At 48.4% G+C, this 20213-nt stretch overlaps 1 protein-coding gene across 1 annotated transcript in view; it reads right to left on the minus strand.

Annotated features, from left to right (window-relative positions):
* Positions 1-20213, minus strand: part of SORCS3 (sortilin related VPS10 domain containing receptor 3) — a 592231-nt gene that overhangs the window by 313106 nt on the left and 258912 nt on the right. Inside the window, exon 3 of the mRNA XM_059052766.2 lies at positions 13254-13353. Within this exon, the coding sequence (XP_058908749.1) occupies positions 13254-13353 (100 nt within the window). The remainder of the gene's footprint in view (positions 1-13253; positions 13354-20213) is intronic.

A 20213-nucleotide genomic window follows, 5' to 3' on the forward strand; every position in this document is an offset into this window, starting at 1 on the left:
GCCAGCTGTCTGCCTAGGTCTGTCTGCATCGTGCAGCGTCTTTCTGTGCCAGTTCACAGGAAGAGTGCTGGGCTTGAAGCCAGAAATCTGATGTCCAAAACCATAGTTCTGCCATTAAGTGGCTGGGCAACCTTGAGTAAGTGAGAGTCCCCCACTAGGGACTCAGTTTCTTCATCAGTTTAATGAGAGGCTTGAACCAGACAACTTTCAAGTCACCTACCAGAGCCACACCTCTCCAAACCAATCACTCGATGCCCGAGAGAGGGCCTGAGTGCCCAGCCAGGCTGAGGGCCATTCGTAGCAGCTTCAACATGGGATTACCCCTTGTTTGTAGGCACCGGCTGTCCTGACATCGGGGCAACGGTAAGAGTAATAGTAATGGTATTTACTAACTGGACACCCGGACTCAGTCACTGGCCAACCATTTGCAAGCATTTTTGATTTAATCCTCCTATCAGCCTGTGAGATGGGTACTAGCATTATCCTGATTACACAGACGAGGAAGCGGAGGCTTAGAAATAGTTAATAATGTTCCCAAGCCACCAGCTGCTAAGAGGTAGAGCCAGGATTTGCACAAAGTGGCTTCTTGCCCAAGTGGAAAGAGACCCCCTGGGGACCCGGCCAGCCCCACCCTATGGGGCTCCAGAGTGGGAATGCCAGAGCCCAGGCTGCTGCTCAGTCCGGAGAACTACTGAATGCTCAGGCATTTTCCAGGTGACAAACCGCCCCATCTTCCCTAGTCTATCGTCTGTCCGATAGTGAAGGAAACTCAGCACCCCTGTGCTCCTCTGACTTCTCCGCTCCACAGGGAACATTTTCCACAACTTCTCAGCACAGGACCACGGCATTGTTGGACTGAAGGAAACACATCCCTCTGCATATCTACACTCCTTTTTTAGATATGTAAAGAGAGGTTTCCAGAAGGTCACAATGTCCATCTAAGCCCAGGGAAGCCAATATGACACCATACTAAAAGCTTATGTTTCCAATTTGGGCGATCTGCGTCTGAAGCCTGGCCTGGCATCTCCATAGCTCGGAGAACTCTGTCTTTGTGCTTTGATGCGCGCTCTCTCTTTTTCTCCCCCCACGAGTGCCCACAATCACTCTCACTCTCGTCTCCCTAATGCTCTCATAACATGGGGGTAATAACAGTTATTTACTTTATATAGATGTATTTTTTAAAGCCTTTATTGAATTTGTAACCATATGACTTCTGTTTTGGTTTTTTGGCCCCAAGGCATGTGGGATCCTAGCTCCCTGACCAGGGACCGAACCCGCACCCCCTGCATTGGAAGGCAAAGTCTTATTAACTACTGGACCGCCAGGGAAGTCCCTAACTTTATATATTTTTGTAAGGAAAGTGTTCATGTAAAACCATGAGCATGGCACACAGTAAGTGCTCAATAAACTTCTTTCTTTCTAATACCCGTGCTGGACTTAGAACCTGATCCTGATGTCTCGTCTAGCAGTTGCTGTCATAACTACAGTCTCTGAGGTCTTGGGGAACGTGCTTCTCTTCCAGCTCTCAGCCCCAAATGAAAGTCCCACTTAAATACCACCTCTGCCAGTGCAGGGTCCAAGCCTGAAGCACCTGCGTGCTTCCTGGGCCTGGCGCAGAGCACCCACCCAACAGCAACGAGCTCCCCAGACGTGCGCTTTCGAGACAGATCATCTGTACACCACCAACAGGGAGCAATGAATCTGGGTGTGCGTCTGCACAGACGGAGGTGGCGTTTCGTGGGGTTACAATGCTAGAGGGCTCCCTGGGGCTCTGGAGCCAGGCAGACCTGGATGCGAAGCCCTGTTCCAGCAGCTCTATGTGCTTAATGGGGCTTGGGTGATAATGGGAGGAAACTGGCTCTGCACATACTACCCAGGGCTGGCAACCATCACTTTTAATTTATTCTCCATTAAGTGAGATAGAAGCAATCAATGGATCGGTGAGAAGGTACACAAGGCAGGTGGCCGGCTAGAGGGAGAAAAGGAAGGGATAGAGAGAGGACAATTCTTTTGTTGTTTTGGAAGTTGAACAGACTTTGCCTAATGCTGGTTTGAGGAAGGGGTAGATTCCTTTTCCCAGGGTGAAAAAGTCGGCTATTAGACATGGGCTACCTGGGAACTGGGAGGCATTGCTGAGCAGAGGGGAAGCCAAAGAGAGGTTCTTGGAACTGGGGTCACACTGTTGAACCCCTACCCTGTGTACTCTATATACATTATGTTATTTCATTCTTAAATTTGCTTTTTAAAAATCCCATTGTGAGCCCCACTTACAGATGAGAAAGCTAAGGCTTAGAGAAGGTAAACTGTACATCCAAGGTCACACAGCCAGGCACGGGGTGCGCTGTGAAGCCCTTCCCTCCACATCATCACTCCTCGCTGGGCACCACCGAGAAACTAGGAACAGCGGGAAACTTTCTAAACTGAACTGCACTCTTTCCCATCTCTGGCAGCTGAGAGATATTCACATACATTTCTTGCACCTCCATCCTCTCTGGTTCATTTCTCTCCTCCGTTCGGTCATCATAAGACAGCCCAGCCATTGCTCAGCCTGAGACTCGGGCTGCGTAGGGACAGGGCTGTCTGTCAGCTCCTGTTCCCGGGGACCCTCCACATGGGGCTGCCAGCACCAAGCTGGGCCCCCATTTGTCACTGAGGCCAGTGTCTCATTCTGCATTGCTGGTTCTGACCCCAACGTGCGGGGACCGGGACTTGCTTGCCCCTAACCTGCCCTCGAGCCATTTGGCAGCCCGAGGATCCCAGGAGGCTCGCCCCTCATTACCCGGACATGCTCACCAGCAGAGCGCGTGCTGAGCGCTGACGTCTGTCATTCTGACCTTGGGCTGGTAATGGGGGGACCGGCTGGGGGCGAGGCGTGCGTGGCAGTAGCAATCTCTCTGCTTGGTTGAGCTCACCAAGGAAGAAAAAAATAGTTGTTTCTTTCACTGGTGGTGGTGGTTTTTGTCACAAATATCTCTACTTCAGGGCCAGTGAGACCCATTTGCTATATAACTGTGCGTCAGAATATCGGGAAGAACGTATCGCTCTGGCTTCCCAGGCTCTTTGTAAAAATTGCTCTTGCCTGTGATGCTCCGAAAACACACCCAGAAGGTCTGGTGAGGGCGGGGCAGGGAGAAGAGACGGAACAGGATGCCTGACTCAGGCACCTCATCGGTCCAAGGGGCTCTCGTCAGTCAGCCTTTCTCATACGCGGCTCTCATGCTATCAGCCCCTAGCTCAGAAGCCTGCTATGGCTCCCCATGCCCTCTGCACTCAGTCGTAACTCCATCCCTGAGCTTCGATGGGTCTTCTACAGTATATAGCCCCACCCATCTCTCTCTTGACTTGCTGCTGCTAAACGCAATATGCCTATTAAGATCCCCAAACCCTCATTCTCCTATTGAGATTCTCATTTCTATTCCCTCCTTCTCCAAATCGCAAGATTTCTTCCAAAGTCTGCCCAATTTTTGCCTCTATCTTTCACTGGCTCTGATTATGCCACAGGACAGCATCTTTCTTCAAGCTTGGTATAGTATTAACTCTTTTAGTTATTTCTAACGTTTGCATAATGCTCTTTGTTGAACATCTTCTAGACACACACAGATGCATGTGTGTGTGTGTATATAAAACCCAAAACCAAGAAAAATAAAATTTAAAAAAATAGGTTAGGCAAACATAAATCATGAAGAAGTACAGTAAAGAGCGAATTCTTATTATTTCTCTTAAATGCCTGGATAATCTTACTGCAAATCATATCATTATTTTAAAAAAATATGATATACTCAGTGCAAACTCCAAAGGGCACTTTGGAGAGAAGCCAGGCTATAGGTTTATATTCTTCCCATTTTCAAATAAAATGCAAAAGAAAAAAACTAGCGGATCATTTTAATGAGCCTTTAAATAAATTCTTGGCTAGAGCACACTGCAGCAATTTATACAAGGGACCACATGCATATATTTGCCGAGAAAGGGACTTTGTGACTAAAGAGTGAATTTCCAAGAATTACTCTAGATTCCTTTCCTTTAAGTGATTAGTTTGAATTGAACCACACTTCATATCCACTCCATCACTGGGTCACACTTGCAAACCACTTGTAAACCAGTGTCTGCCCCTTCATTGATCCACCTCTCTTCTGACTTCTTACCTTTCCTTTGTGCTGATTTCTCAGGCCCTGATGAAGTCAGATACTTTCACTTTCGGGGGGGTTTACTTTCTGGTTCTTTTTCTGAACATACCAAGAAGAAAAAGGTTTGAACTCGGAATCAGTAAATGAAGACGGTTTGGTCCAAGTTCTGTTCTTTTCCTTTTTTTCACTCCTTCCTCTCACACATTTTCCCCTAAACTCAACTTCCGAAAGACTGCTCTAGCCTCTCGGTAACTGTTAATTTATGAGGCAAGAAAAACCAGGTGGTTGTGAATTAACAAGAGTGGGACCATTTCTCTCCATCAGCAGAATAATCAATCTCTCTCAGGCAATCAGCAGGTTTGGTTTTAAAAGACAGGGAAGACAATTGGAAAAACGCAAGTGGCAGCATGCCTCCTAGACAGGGCAGGATGTGAGACTCTTAAAAACCCAGGGGTCTGGGATCGACATCCTCCTCAAGGAAGCCAAGAAGCAGGCAGCCCAGCAGGGGAGGCGCAGCAGCCCTGTGGATGGCCTGCAGGGTCCCTGGATTCCAGGGTGTGGTCCTGAGGGCAGCTCCATATGAGGGGTCCCTTTCTGTAGCTGGTTTCCTGCAAAAATATATGACGTTTCTCATTTTATCCTAATTGTGGTCCCAGAAAAAGGGGATAGGTAAATGGTCTTTTATCCCCACTTTACAGCTTGAGAAACAGAGGCTCAGACAAGTTAAATGACTTTTCCAAAGCCCAACAGCTAATGAAGAGAAAGGTCTAAACGAGAAATCCTGATTCCTTCCCTGACACTCTGCCTCAGGGGACCTAGTCTCACTTTTTTTTTTTTTTTTTTTTTTGCGGTACGCAGGCCTCTCACCGTTGTGGCCCCTCCTGTTGCAGAGCACAGGCTCCAGACGCGCAGGCTCAGCGGCCAAGGCTCACGGGCCCAGCCGCTCCGCGGCATGTGGGATCTTCCCAGACCGGGGCACAAACCCGTGTCCCAGGCATCGGCAGGCGGACTCTCAACCACTGTGCCACCAGGGAAGCCCTAGTCTCACTTCTTTGATAGCCGTTTGCCTTGGGCACGCTACTCAACCATTCTGTGCTTCCAATATGCTCAAGGCAGTTTGGATTCCAGACCCCTGATTTCTCATCCAGGTTCATCTGAAATGGGATTCCAGCTGCAATATTGCTCAGGCTTTGAGACCAGAGAGATGAGAAGCTATGGATGTTTGTATGAGGCCCACAGCTTATAACACACACTCACTGAGATGGGCAGAGGGTACATATTCCCAACTGTTCCCTACCTGCATCCAACCCGGTCTCCAGTCCGGGTTCTCCACCAGATCTGTCTGCTCCAGCTGTCAACAGCCCATGGGCTGAACAGAGAACACTGGACTGGGAGTGAGCAGACCCAGTTCCAGCACTGGCTCTGCTGCAAATGACTTCATGACCTCAGGCAAGCCCACAGGTGGTCTCTGCTGTTAAAGGAGGGCCTGCCTAGACAGTCTCTGAGGGCCCTTTTATCCCCCACACGCAGTGAGTCTAAGAATTAAATATGACTGAAAGTGAGTTACATGAGCATGTTAGATCAAGGTAAGTTACCATCAGCAACCAAATTTGAGCAGGTCAAACTGACCTCTCAGTGCCAAACTTTCATCATTTGTAAATGGCCTAATGATAGTACCAACATCATAGAGTTGCTGGCGAAGTATTCAATGAGTGAATTCACATAAAGGATTTAGAATAATTTTTGGCACACAGTAAAAATTCTCAAAAACTGCTAGCTGCTGCCCCCTCCCCCTCATCCTTCTCCTCCCCCTCCTCACCATTATTATTGTCCTTCTTATTATTTTCATAAACACGTGTTACCTTTGGAAACAGAAATGAATATTAGCGCTAAGAGGGATTTCTCTTACTTGCTCTTTAAATATAGCTTATTGTGCACATTTTCTGAAGGAAGAAAGCAGGGTCCACAGAGATGAGGTGCCTGGTTGAGGCTGTAGGAAGTAGGTGGCCATGAAGGAAGAAGTGTGATGCAGCAGAGCTGGTCCCTTGCCTGCTATTGTGATACTTGGTGTCCTCAGCCCTGGGTTGTCAGAACAGAGGCAGATAGCATCTCTAGCTCCCCTTCCTGCTGGAGGAGGGCTGTGCACGCCTGGGTGAGCACAGTGGTGTTCTTGGGAAGTTGCATCAGCTCATGCTGATGGAACCCCTCAGTTGTGCCATGGAGGATGCTGCAGTTCTGAGTTTCACCAGCAGAGACAGCAGCTTTCAAGGAACCACCCACCTTCTGAACAAGGCACTGGGACATCAGAAGAGCTGGCCTGAATGGGAGGGCTCATCTGGCCAATGTGTGGCCATAAAACCAGGAGCTTTGGGGACCACCCCTTCCAAGGACTAGCCAGCTGGCTATCCACTGAGCCGAAAGTCCACAGTTGCGCACATATCACCATGTAGCCCGGTGAGAGGCACAGTCCAAATGGTGGTCATCCAGACCATCTAAGCTGGAAGGAGCCTCAAAAAGTATACCCTTGCCACTGTACAACTAGGGAAATGGAGGCTCTGCAAGGGAGATGTCTTACTCAAGAACACCCCGTCACCCAGGGGCAGAAAACCAGGACCAGAAAGAAGACGCCCGCCGCCTTCTCCTACTCTAATGGTCTTACTCTGAACTGACACAAAAGGTCCCTCTGAATTGCGGAACCTTCTATGTGATTCCTCTGAGTCAAAGGGAGGTCTCTGCGAGCCACGCTCAGCTTAATTTATCTCACTCAGATCATAAAAGCATCACTGCAGGCCCCCAGCAAGAGCAGCTTCTAAGTGTTATCCTTATTTTGTTGCCCCGAAGACCACGTGGCAAATACCAATTTTTCACCTGGAGACTTACTTACTACTCAGGTCACGGCACATGACACCAATTGGATACAAGGATTAAAGTAGATTTGGGACAGCCTGCCAGGCCCCACACCCTGAACTCCACACCCTAGCCCGTCTAAAACATTTCGAAATACATAAGTTTCATGTGAAAATATGCAGAGAAAAATCTGTTGAGAAAATCAGGAACTGATGACAATGATGGCACGGCTGTAACGAGCCCTTGTTCTTTCTTGCAGGACGACAGACTTCTGGAGCTTAGATTACAGAGCGGCTGCTGCAGTCCCCACATGGCCAGCATCTCTCATGGACATTACCTGCCTGGCCCTTGTCTGCATTGGCGATTGAGTCCCTAGGTCTATGCATGTGGTTGTTTTCTGTGTGCATCTCGCCTGCCCAAGTGGACTGCACATTTCTGAAAGCCGGAAACTCCCATCCAAAATCGTTTGCTCAGGGGCTTCCCTGGTGGCGCAGTGGTTGAGAGTCTGCCTGCTAATGCAGGGGACATGGGTTCGAGCCCTGGTCCGGGAGGATCCCACATGCCGCGGAGCAACTGGGCCCGTGAGCCACGACTACTGAGCCTGCGCGTCTGGAGCCCGTGCTCCGCAACAAGAGAGGCTGCGACGGTGAGGCCCACGCACCGCGATGAAGAGTGGTCCCCGCTCGCCGCAACTAGAGAAAGCCCTCGCACAGAAACGAAGACCCAACACAGCCCAAAATAATAAATAAATAAATAAAAAACAAAAGACTTTGCTCAGAGCTAGGCACTTAACAGATAGCTTAATAGCCTAAAATTATCTTTCCACGTCCTTTTTTTGCTTTGCTTTCGTGTAAGAGATTTTAATATCTGTGAATTGAAAGTGTACTACCTTAGAGCTGACTTTCCCTGACCCTCCAACAATCTCAGGAGACATGGTCAAGGAAAGCAGGGGTCCACGATGTTAAGAGTCTGTGTTTTGTTTTGTTTAGAGGTTTTCCATTGTGTCAAAGATTGCTCAGGGTTAGGCTGCTGTATTGAGAGACTGACACGGGAATAACCAACACCTGACCACACACACAATCTTAACAGCTTGACAAAGGCAGCCTGCTCATCGCAGAAATCTGACTGGTAATTGCCACTGTATTTCTGCAGGGTAGCCTGGAAGTAATTATCCTTCTCACTGGTAAATCAGTTAGGAAAGGAGGATCTAACACTCCTCTCCTCCTCAAAAAACCTGCTAATCCTCTAACAGTAATGGGTAGAAAACCCAGGGCAACAAGAGTTACTACTAATAGAGAGATGAATGCATTCACCTGGTCTTTTTACCTGTGGCAGGGGCAGCCACAGCTGAGGCAGGTCTGAGTGCCTGTGTGGTCATGCCCTGTGCGGTCAGACAGAGGTGGATGGACCACCTCAGACAGAGGTGGTCAGACAGAGGTGGTCTAGCTACTTTAGAGAAAGCAAATGGCTCATCTGCCTGAGCCTCAATTTCTTCACCTGTCAAATGGGGACAAGACTACCAGGCTCAGGGGATTAAGAGTGAAACTTAGAATAGTATAGAAGTGAACTTAGCCTAGTGCCCAGAACTTATTAGGAGCTCAATTTTAGAAAGTCTTTATCCTCTTCTGACGTCAGCCCATATGGCCCTCCCACCCTCCTCCAGCCCCACACAGGCACACACACCTCTATACTCTGCAGTAATTTGATCACATTCCCTGGTAGTCAGGACTTTGTCTGCTCTCTTGTCATTTCCAAAACGGTTTCCAAATCTGCAGGTGTCAGCCGCTTTCCAGCCAGAGCAATTAGGCCATAACAGGCCTGCATTTCTCCATCCACTCAAAGATTTGCTCTTTAAACAGACACCTGTGGTAGCCAAGCCCCTCCCCTGTTGAGGCACAAAGACTTCAGCCTGTTTGTACAAAGCACAGTGCTGGTAAATGCAGGCTTGACCTCGGCACATGCCACTGTGCATGGGCCTAGGGACAGAGTCAGCTGACAGTCATGAGTTCTAGGAGCCCAGGGACGTTTATCTCCTGCAAAGGGAAGGGGAGGCTGTGAGCAGAGCCCTCCTCCAGAGGCGAGCCTCACACCCACATGGGGAACTAATGCAGTGCTCTTCGTGTTCAAAGTGCCAGACTCAGACATCACCCAGGCAATGGGCTAACTGGCCAGAGGCCAGAGGAAAGCAAACAGCAAGGGATGTAGAATCACATCAAATACAAGTGGGGCAGGTCAACGCCATTAAGATAACGCTGATGCCCCATACCATAGGTTGGTCTAGAACACTTCAACTCAAGTAGCACCCAGCATTTCATATCAATACTCTCATTAGGAAAAAAAAAAAAACTAGTAGCTACCACTAATCTAAATCTCAACTTCTTTGAGGGAGTCCAGCATTGCCAGATGTACCCTAATTTGTCCCCATAATAAACCTCTTGGAAAGATTGTTGCAGACTCACCATTTATAAGTAAAACAAGCTTGGTGTGATTTACATAGAGGCTATTTCCTTATCTTGCCTGCCTTCTAAAGTGCCTGCGAGGACAGGCAATTATATAGATAAAGCTCCTAAAAGGAATCTGAGCACAGTTAATGCTAAGATTATTACTAGTAGGAGACTATACACATGTTAACCACTTCTACTTTCGACCTAATAGCTTATTAGCTATCTACATTTGGAGATTTTATGTTGTCAAAAAAGTGTTAAGACATCAACAATTAGCTGTGGGAACAACTATATAAATACAAGCACACTCTACTGTTTTGCTAGGGGTGACAGAACTCTGATGTACTCATAGCCTCCAAGGAAAGCGGTAGCCATCTGTTACATAAGTAACTCATTAGGTGAAAAGCAAGTGTTCCGACAAGATTAACTAAACAATCTGCTGGAGACTACTTCCATTAGCTGGTGGATGAACACAGGCAGCTACCGATAATTTGAATGCTGAGAGAATCCAAAGAATCCTGCTTAATTCAAGCTCAGATGAGAATCCAGGTGACCAAAGGTTTAAACTCCAAGACATGTAAGCAGGACACTTAAAAAAAAAAAAAAGTTGCATTACAAGGTCATAATGACCCAGAGCACCAGACCAATAAAGTAACAAATAAGAGTACTTTCATTTACATCTGTCAATTTGCCTGAGTGGCTTGAGAAGCACAGTCTAGTGAACTTGAATATTCTAGTTAAGAGAAAGTCACCCTGTAGAATATTTCTGCATCATCAGCACCCCAAGGCTCAGAATACAATCAAAAACACCTAACAACAAACTGAAACAGAATCTAATTGCATCTCTCCTTGGATGATTCAGAAAGTCCTTCAGGAGCACACAGTCTCCTTATGAAATTAATTTCTATTGGTATTTCTAAAATAAACAAACAAATAAATAAATCCATGGCATTAGTCTATCCTTTGTCTTTCCCCTATCTGAGTGAAGAAAATGTCTGCACTTTTAACTTTCTGGGTGGCAGTGCCTCTTAAAAGGTGGGATTTAACTGTGTTTTGGTGGTGTTTCTCTGAAAAGACATGCAAAACAGCCTAACTTTTGTCAACTGGGCAATAATTCCTGTGAGGAAGTGCTCCAGAGAGCCCATGGTCGGAACATCGCCTCTGGGAAGGAGAAATGGAGGTGCACTTCTGCACCAGTGGGCTCCAAACCCCAGCTTTATGTTCCTTCTAACCCTGAGTATCTGCCTTACCCTGCCCTTTGCCTCCCACACTACTGAGAGAAAAATGTAAAAAAGACTGAAAGAGATGTTGTCATGAATAGCAGTCCAACGGGAAACATACATGACAGATGGCTACCAGAATGGATGCAAACAGGTGTAACCCTGCATGTGCCCCCTGGGAAAATCCTCATGAAGACAGCTGATCTATCATCTACATGAAGATGTGATTAATTCTGCTGTGGTCCAGACATAGGTCACAGATCAGTGCTAAAGGACAACTGCCATATGTGTCAAATACCCCCTTCTTGCTTCTCCCAGAGTACAGACACCCCCTATGATTCCACCTGACCCCAAGTCACTGTGTTGGGTGGGAAGGGCTTTAAGCTGGGAGTTAAAAACCAACTTCCCATCCTGCCACTGACCAGCTGAGTGACATGGGTGGGACATCTTTCCTCTGTGGGCTTCAGCTTCCTTCCTAATGAAGGGAGAAGGCAGAGGAAGAGTGGAGATAGATCATGGCTGACTCGATTCAGTCAAGTTTTATCATGTGTCCATCATGGACCTGGCTTCATTTCAAGGCCATGAAGCAACTGCCTCAACCTCCCCGGTCAGGACTAGACCATCAATTTTGAAGCACGGGGCTGTGACTATATATGGGAGGAAAGGGAGCAGAGAGTGGGCTGAAGTCAAGAAACCTACACTGAGCATCAGGAGTCCTGAGCTCTAACTGGCTCCATTTCGTACCTGGCTTGGGAGCCTTTCTGGCTTCAGTTTCCTCATCTGGGAATTGAGACTATTGGTATAGATGAAAGATTCTCAACCAAGACTCCGTGGACATCTTGGGTCCAGAGGGGGAATTCAAGGTGCTCCTAAACACCTAAAAATTGTCTGCAAAATTTTACGTTTGGGGGCATGTGTCCAGAGGGGAGCTCTAGAGCTTTAATCACATTGGCAGAAGACTGCAGTTCAAAAACTACGAATAACTGCTAGTATAGATGAAATCTATGATCCCTTCCAGCTCTAACATTCAGTAATTCAAGTAACAATATTGAAAAATGGGAAAATGACAACCCTTTGGGACAAAGAAAAGAGAAACTACTCAGCTAAAACCAGGAACAGGCACCTAAATGGCCATCCTGATCATCAGAGTTTTGGTACCTGGCTGGTGGGCACAGTCCCATGTGTGGGAACCCCTGCAGCTGCTGGATCTTTGAGCATCAGTCGCCAATATATTGAACCAGGAGTCGCCAATTCTGCTTCCTCCCTTGCGGGGAATAGTTAGGTGGGAGTGAGGAGAAGGGGTGGCTGTGAGTTACGACGATGCTAAGGGTTTGAGTCCAAGTTGCTCTGCTTTGAGTAGCACCAACAGTTGTTCTAATCCACAGCTTGGGGCACCAGGTTGGAATCAGAGATGAGGGACAGCTGCACAATGGGCTGAAGATCACCCGTGCACCTACCTTGCTAAAGAAAGGGTTTGCAGAACCGCTGGGGAATGCCATTTTCAGCCCTTTAGAAACCTTGAAATGGCCTTTGATATTCGTGGTGTGTTTACTGAGGCCAGGCCTGCCTAAGTTTCTAAACAGGACTACCTTCCTAGCTGGGGAAAGATCATCTCTCCCTAAAGCCAATATATTAAACAGCATTTATTTTCTAAAACCAACCATCGTCCCAGGCCCCCTCCTCCCAGGACGTCTCCGTGACCTAAGTCTGAACTTATATGATTTCACCCATGTCCTGGCTATTAAGTGAAGAGAAAAGACAGAAGAGAAGAGGCCAGCAGAGCCAGTGTGCTCCCCTGGGCCTCAGAAGGAGCTCTGGAGCAAGTGAAAAAAAATCTAGAGGCTGCCTATCCTTCCCTTGGAGGAAACCGACTCCCTCTTTTTTTTTTTTTTTTTTTTTTTTTTTTTTAGCTGTACGCAGGCCTCTCACTGCTGCGGCCTCTTCTGCTGCGGAGCACAGGCTCCGGACGCGCAGGCTCAGCGGCCGTGGCTCACGAGCCCAGCCGCTCCGCGGCACACGGGATCCTCCCGGACCGGGGCACGAACCCGCGTCCCCTGCATCAGCAGGCGGACTCCCAACCACTGCGCCACCGGAGAAGCCCACGACTCCCTCTTTACAAGGAGCTCTCTGAAAACAGAGCAGCAAAAAGGAGGCTATAGGAGGACTCGGCTCTGGAGTCTAGCAGACCCATTTTCAAATCCCAGATCTGCTGCTCACCATGTTATCTGTTACTGCCTGGCATTAGGCTAGAAAGTTACTTAATCTCTCTAAGCTTCAGTTTCTTCATCTGTAAAATGGGGACAGTAGTCATTTCTACCCCAGAGATTCATTGTGAGGATAAATGAGATAAGGTATGTAAAGCACACACTGCCCGCCATCCTTGGCAGAGAGGAACCCCTTACGTAGTTATATAGTTTTATTATTGTTATTGTTATTATTATTTCTACTACTATCTCAAGGCAGCTGTTAGAATTACAATGTCTGTGGTATCCTTGGCATATAAAATAGGCATTCTGTAAGTGACTCCACGGCTACTGGTTTTTTCCTTAACTCCTAGGCCTTGGCAGCCCTGCCACTCCGCAGGGAATGCTCAGGACCCACTGACCACCCACTCTCACCTTCCTTTTGTTGGTGGGATTGACGTAGAGGTAACTGAGGACAGTCTTCAAGCCCACTTTGTCATTGAGCTTTTCATAGGTGGTGCCGTAATCTGTGGATCTGCAGGTAGGAGAGAAAGAAAGAAAGGGAGACACTGTTTTACCAAATGGGGGACTGTGTTTCAAGGGGGGCCCAGCTCTCCCCCGACCTGCATCTTTGTTCCCAAATCACACGAGTGCTTAAAGGTATTCTTCAGAGTTAAAAGGCCCCATTAATTTTAGAAGAGCACTTAGACTGATGCAGCTGCCTACTACCTAAGCTCGCTCCCCTTTGCTCCCGGCCTTTCTCAGAGACCTGCTTTCCTGCCCTCTGGGAGGCTGTGAGTGAGAGGAGCTGCCGGGAGCCAGGCCACCTGCCACAATCAGCCCTCTGTCCCTGAGGGGCGTTGCAGGGACCTTCTCCTGAGGTCACTGGGTACAACCAACTTTACGCCCCTCCACTGAGCCTGAAGCCCAGGGACCCTCAGAAGGACAGGAAGCGCTGTACCCAGGAGCTGTGGGGTCCAAGGGCCAAATCTGGCCGCACCTAGCAGAGTCTGAGGCTTTACATGGGAGCGATGGTGTGTCAGGGGAAGAGCCAGCGACACTGAACTGCTGCCTTTAGCTCATCATTCCAACAATCCTGCTGGCCACGCGCCCCTCCTTCGGGCCTAATTTCCAGGGCTCCGACCTTATACCAAGGCCACGAGTCAGGGCTCAGAGAACAAAGGCAGGCCAACCAAGCCACAGGCTCCTCCCTCTGCATCCCGCCTCTCCGCAGAGGAGAAGGGAGAGCGAGGACCCGACAGTGGATTCAAGTAGCCGAAACACCTGCTGCTCCCGCCTTGCTTCCCCACTCCCGTCCCAGACACCTCCCTCCCTTTTCAGACCACCAGTATCTTCAGGTCCTCACCCGCTTTCTGCCATCGCCTTCCTTGGATAGACTCAGGAAACCTCTCCCACTGGAGCCTTTTTGTGTGTGTGTGTGTGTGTGTGCTACGCAGGCCTCTCAGCGCTGTGGCCCCTCCCATCGCGGAGCACAGGCTCCGGACGCGCAGGCTCAGTGGCCATGGCTCACGGGCCCAGCCGCTCCGCGGCACGTGGGATCTTCCCGGACCGGGGCACAACCCGCGTCTCCTGCATAGGCAGGCGGACTCCCAACCACTGCACCACCAGGGAAGCCCCCTTTCCTTATTTTTGATGACTTTACAGTTTAGAAGAGTACTTATCAGATTTTTCTTTTTTTTTTTTGCTGTACGGGGGCCTCACTGTTGTGACGTCTCCCGCTGCGGAGCACAGGCTCCGGACGCGCAGGCTCAGCGGCCATGGCTCACGGGCCCAGCCGCTCTGCGGCACGTGGGATCCTCCCGGACCGGGGCACGAACCCGTGTCCCCTGCATCGGCAGGCGGACTCTCAACCACTGCGCCACCAGGGAAGCCCCCACTGGAGCTTTAGAAGGCCACAGAGGCCCATTCATTCTCTCTACGGTGAAGTGACCTCATGGGTGCCTGCATTCCAATGCCGGCCCTGTGTCCCCCTAGGAACTACCTGCCGCCATCTTTCCTTGATCCTTTACCCACCTTCTAAGTCTCATCTGCTTCTGCCTTGGCCCACAGCTTAGCTTTATAAGTCTAGCAGCCAAGCTCTGTGACGACCTTTAAGAACTGCCTCCACCCCCATCCAGCCCGGCAAATTCCATGTCCCAGGCCCGGCTTAAATACCCACCCTCACCTCTGGTTAAGGCTTCACTGGCCCTCTCCCTGGTTGCCACTCATTTCTCCTCTGCACCAGAACAAAGTTCCCCATCTGCTGTACACCCAAGGCACACACTGTACATGCCCCTTTCATTTCCCCATATTGTCATGATTCGTTTTCTTATGTTCTGTTTCTCCAACCACAGTGTAAGCTCCTCGAGGACACGGAACTTCAGAGAACGTTATGGGGAGAGGAAAGAACATGAACTTAGGGCACAGCAAAATCTCTGGTTAATTCCTAGATGGGCAGCTCCCTGGTCACATGACCATGTGCAGGTTACTTCCCCTGCTGGAGCCTCAAATTTCTTATTTGGAAAAATGGGGATAATTTAATCTCACAAGGCATTTCTGAGGATGCAAAAATACAACACATGGGAAACCTCCTTACAGGATGTAGGCATTCTGAAATGTCAAAAAATAAATGAAAATACAAAGGACGTTCACTTCTCCTTTCCCCAAACTGTACAGAACCAGGTCTTACACATCATGTGCGCTTGGCCCGTTTATTGAAAAAAAAAAAAAAAAATCAGTATTTCTAATCCCTCCCTAGGCTACAGGCCCCACAGGATCATCAGTTATGCTAACTTTAATACTCACCACCTCCCCCCCACCGCTGTGAACTGACTTCTTATCTTCTGTCTCCTGTTTACCTTAAGCCCTAGGACTCAATGCCAATTGGAGAAATCCTTGCCTTTATCTCTCGAACCCAGCTCAGTCCCCAAGTCTTAATGATTCTGTCCCCTAAATAACTTAGACACCCAACCTTCCCATTCTCATTCCAATGCTGTGGCTCACACATCATCGTTTTTTGCAAGGATTCCCCAATTGGATGCTCTTCTTCAACCTTCTCCCCCTCCCACCAATCTCCATGCTATCTTTAGGTTATATATCAACCACACAGATCTGTCCACCTCACTCCGTGGTAGTAATTACCCACTGCCTGCACACAGTAAAGTTCTTTCTTCCAAGCTTAGTCTTGTAAAATCTGGTTATAACTTCCCTTATTAGGCCTATTTCCAGCCACTTGCTCCTCTGCCCCTTGCTGTCCAGCCTCATTCAGCTTCCCTGAATGTCCTACATTTTTGTGGCCTCCATTTCTGGCACATCATTCCCTTCTGCCCGAACTATCTCCAGCTGCTGTTTCCTCTACTTGGTAAATTTCTCTGCAATCTTCACACTCAACTCCAATATCACTCTCCTTCCAACTTTCTCACTGGGAAATTAATCACCATTTCCTTTGTGTTCTCATACCACCTTGTACATATTTCTATTTTAGCATTTATCCTATTGTTGTGATCATGCTATTTTTATCCTGACACTTCATCCTTGACTATACCTTCCTAAGGGCAAAAGCCATTTCTTATAACAACCCAATGCCTTGCACCATGCCTGGTACAAAGCAAGTACTGAATGTATTGATGTCTGTATTGTTTTGCTTTGTCTTTATTTGCAAGAATGAATGAATGATTGAACCTGTCCAAACCCACTCACAAGTTCCTGACCAACTGCTAACGTTTATTGGTAGCTCAACAGAGAGCCCCACCTAGAAAACACAACTGATACTTCAGATACTTCAGATACAACTTGCAGGATGGTAAGTTCTTTTAGTGCCATCTGGTGCCAGGGAAAGATCTAGAATTATGTTAAATGACACTAGAATTAAGGTGAAATGACCAATCACTCTGACCTCCTATCCTACCCAGGGCAGGGGAGAAGACACACCATAATCTCTACAGACTGTCAGCAGTATATTTTTCTTAATACAAATAAAATATTTTATAGAACAAATTGCTTCTTGATTCTATACTCTTGAAGGCATAAAGATGGCACCAGGTGGGAAAAAAAAATTGAACTCGGAATCTGGAAATCTAGAGTCTAGAGTGATTCTGGAATGTACTCAAAGTGTTACCCTGGAAAGGTCAATTCTCTCAGCCTGCTAAAGAAAGAATTATTCTGACACTTGTTAAAATGGAAAGGCAGACTTCATTCAGGACTATTGCAATAGGTACAAGGACCACAGCAGTGAGGTTCTGAAGTAGAGGAGGGAGATTGGACTCCACTTCAAATACAAGGAAAAAGTGGGAATTTATAGCCAAAGAGAAGGGTGGGCGTCAGTGGATAGAACATTACTAAGAAGGTAGAGAAATTCTTTGCTAAGCCGATCTGACAGGATTCTCACTGAAGGCAGGTCAGGGTGATCAGACATCACCTGGGGGATGGTGGAGGATGAGGAATTTGATCAGATATCGAGTATGATGAGATATTGCAAGGGGTTGAAGGGATCCTGGCTGAACTCACTTAGCAGGATTGTTGCTAAAAATGGGATCTTGAGGACATATCCCAGGACAGGGCCTAGTTGAAAAAGAGCTCGGGGGATCTTGACTAGAGCTTGGTCAAGAAGAGAATCTTTGGGCTTCCCTGGTGGCGCAGTGGTTGAGAATCCGCCTGCCGATGCAGGGGACGCGGGTTCGTGCCCCGGTCCGGGAAGATCCCACATGCCGCAGAGTGGCTGGGCCCGTGAGCCATGGCCGCTGAGCCTGCGCGTCCGGAGCCTGCGCTCTGAGAGCCCCGCGTACCGCAAAAAAAAAAAAAAAAAGAAGAGAATCTTTGTCAAGCCCCATTCTATCATCAACACAACAGGTTTAACTCAGATAATCGTAAGGCCCCTTCTGGACTTGAAATCTTATTATCCCACCAGCACAGTGCTAAGCTGTTTCCAAATAGCAACTTTTCCTCATGCTATATATAGCAAACCTCTTACTTATAAGAGCTAAATTCTCAGGGCTCCCTGCATGACTGGTGTCACAACAAACTTCCTTCCAGCATCCAAATAACCCTCATCAAAGGCAGTGTACTTAGCATGATGCATAGTGTCTCTTTCTGCAAAGCTGCACAACTGATTCCCACTGACTTTGCTGTTTTCCAAAAGTGGCTGCACAGGGTAGGGGCTTCCCAACAAAGGATACGCCATGGCTCAGCTTCCTCTGTTCCTCGGGCAGCTGCTGCTCATTCAGGCAAACAGAAACAAGTCTCCCTGGGTGAGGACCCCTCAAGGAGCCACTGAGCCCTGGGACCAAAGGAGGCCTGGTCTCTGCCCTTTCCAGCATGGAGGCCACACACCGCGTTGACCACAGAGTTCTGTGGGCCCCCTTCACCTGGGGTGAGGGGCAGCTGGCAGGGAGCCCTCCGCACCCTTGCCAGAGCCAGCTGTGCCTGCAGAAGTCGCTTTGACAGGAAAGCAGACCATCCTCCACCTTGTGACTACAGACATCTGCCAGCGGGGTCTCTTAGAGGAAGCAGGCTCATTTCCCCTAACTTAAAGCTACTTTCCCAAATCTTGACACTAAGCTCCTAACGCTGAAATGTCCTGAAAGCTGGAGACATCACACACATGCATGGGGCACCTGCCATAGGCCGGGCACTATGCCAGTTACCATTTGGAATGGCTCAGGACACACAGTTAACCTGGCAGGCAGCATGTGAGAAGTGCCCAGCCACAGGGCTCCCAGCTTCTGTTCTGGGCTCAGATTCCTCCAGTTCCAGAAGGTTATTCCACTGCTGTGTGTGTGTGTGTCTGTGTGTGTGTGTGTGTCTGTGTGTGTCTGTGTGTGTGTGCGCACGCGCGCGCGCGTGCGCATGCATGAACATGTTTGTATCTCCCTCTCTTTTGCTCTTTGTCTTTCGTTACGAATTATTTCCAGAACACAGAAAAATACAAGATGCGAATCATATACCCACTACTAGATTTATATGTTGTTTATGAACACAAATGCTTGATCATCTTTTGCAGTGTTTTTATTTTTTTTTATTTTATTTATTTTTTTTTGTGATGCGCGGGCCTCTCACTGTTGTGGCCTCTCCCGTTGCGAACGAAGCACAGGCTCCGGACGCGCAGGCTCAGCGGCCATGGCTCACGGGCCCAGCCGCTCCGCTGCATGTGGGATCTTCCCGGACTGGGGCACGAACCCGTGTCTCCTGCATTGGCAGGCGGACTCTCAACCACTGCGCCACCAGGGAAGCCCTTGCAGTGTTTTTAGATTCACATAAATGTTATCATACAGGATACACATTCTGCAGCATGTTTATTTTGTCCAACATTCAGTTTGGGGGGTTTTATCCACGTCGACACACTTAGCCATAATTCATTCATTTTTAACTGCTGTAGAGCATTGCAGCTTACCAATAAACCACTGTCTATTTATCCTTTCAACCCCTGATAAATATTTTTGTCTTTTTCCTTTAAAATTTGCTAGGATAAATGTTTCAATCGCCATTTTTACACGTGGCTTCTTGTGCATCTGTAAAGAAAAGTTTTTTCCAGAGAGACATCTTGATGTGCAATTACCACTCATACTCCATGCATAACTTCTTTGCTGGTGTTTAACAAATTTTTCTCTAAGGAGGCCTTCAAAGAGACACCCCCTTAGTCACCAGCTCCAGAAATTGGGTCCTTCTTTATTGCCAGGGCCTGAGTCCATAGCTCCTGACCTGTCTCGTCCCAGCTATCTCTGGCTCTGGAATCCTGAATTTCAGAGCATCTGAACCCAGTGAGCAGCTGGGGCCTTGAGTCCTGGCTTCATAAGTGCCGTCTCTGGTTTTCCCATTCACATCACTGTAGGTCACCTGCTCCATGGCTCCACTGCCTGCCCAAGGACTCGCCTGCTGTCGGGCTGGGCCTGCCAGCTGCCAACCGCTCACACTCCTTCCCAGGTACCCAATGCTGACTGGTAGACTAGATGTCCATCCTCTTCAGCCTCCCGGCACTCCTAGTATGAGCTCGTCAACTATTCGGAGCTCCTGTCCCATCCTGATAGGCCTCCAGAAGACTTCCGTGTGGACCAGTGCATTCCAGGAGGACCCCCTCAGCCTAACTTCCCATAACCCTGGTAGTTAGCCAAAGCCAGTCTCTCAATGACAATTTCCAGGGTTGAGTTGTGAATACACTGTACTTCCATCCACCCAGCAAGCTCCCACTCCTCTGGTGAGCTCCTGCGGGAGCGGATGGTGGCAACAAGCATATGGGTTGCTATTTTAAAAGTAAAAGAACAGAAATGAAAAACTTTTAGCCAACGCAGCCAAGTCAGCTTCCTGGTAGAGCTGAGCTGGGGCCCAACACCACCGCCTTCGCTGCACCCCCAAAGCCACATTCCTGCCAGAGGTGAGAGGGCTCCAGAGGGCACTGTGCCA

The sequence above is a fragment of the Kogia breviceps genome, chromosome 2 (assembly GCF_026419965.1).
Source record: "Kogia breviceps isolate mKogBre1 chromosome 2, mKogBre1 haplotype 1, whole genome shotgun sequence".
In the NCBI taxonomy this organism is placed as follows: Eukaryota; Metazoa; Chordata; class Mammalia; order Artiodactyla; family Physeteridae; genus Kogia; species Kogia breviceps.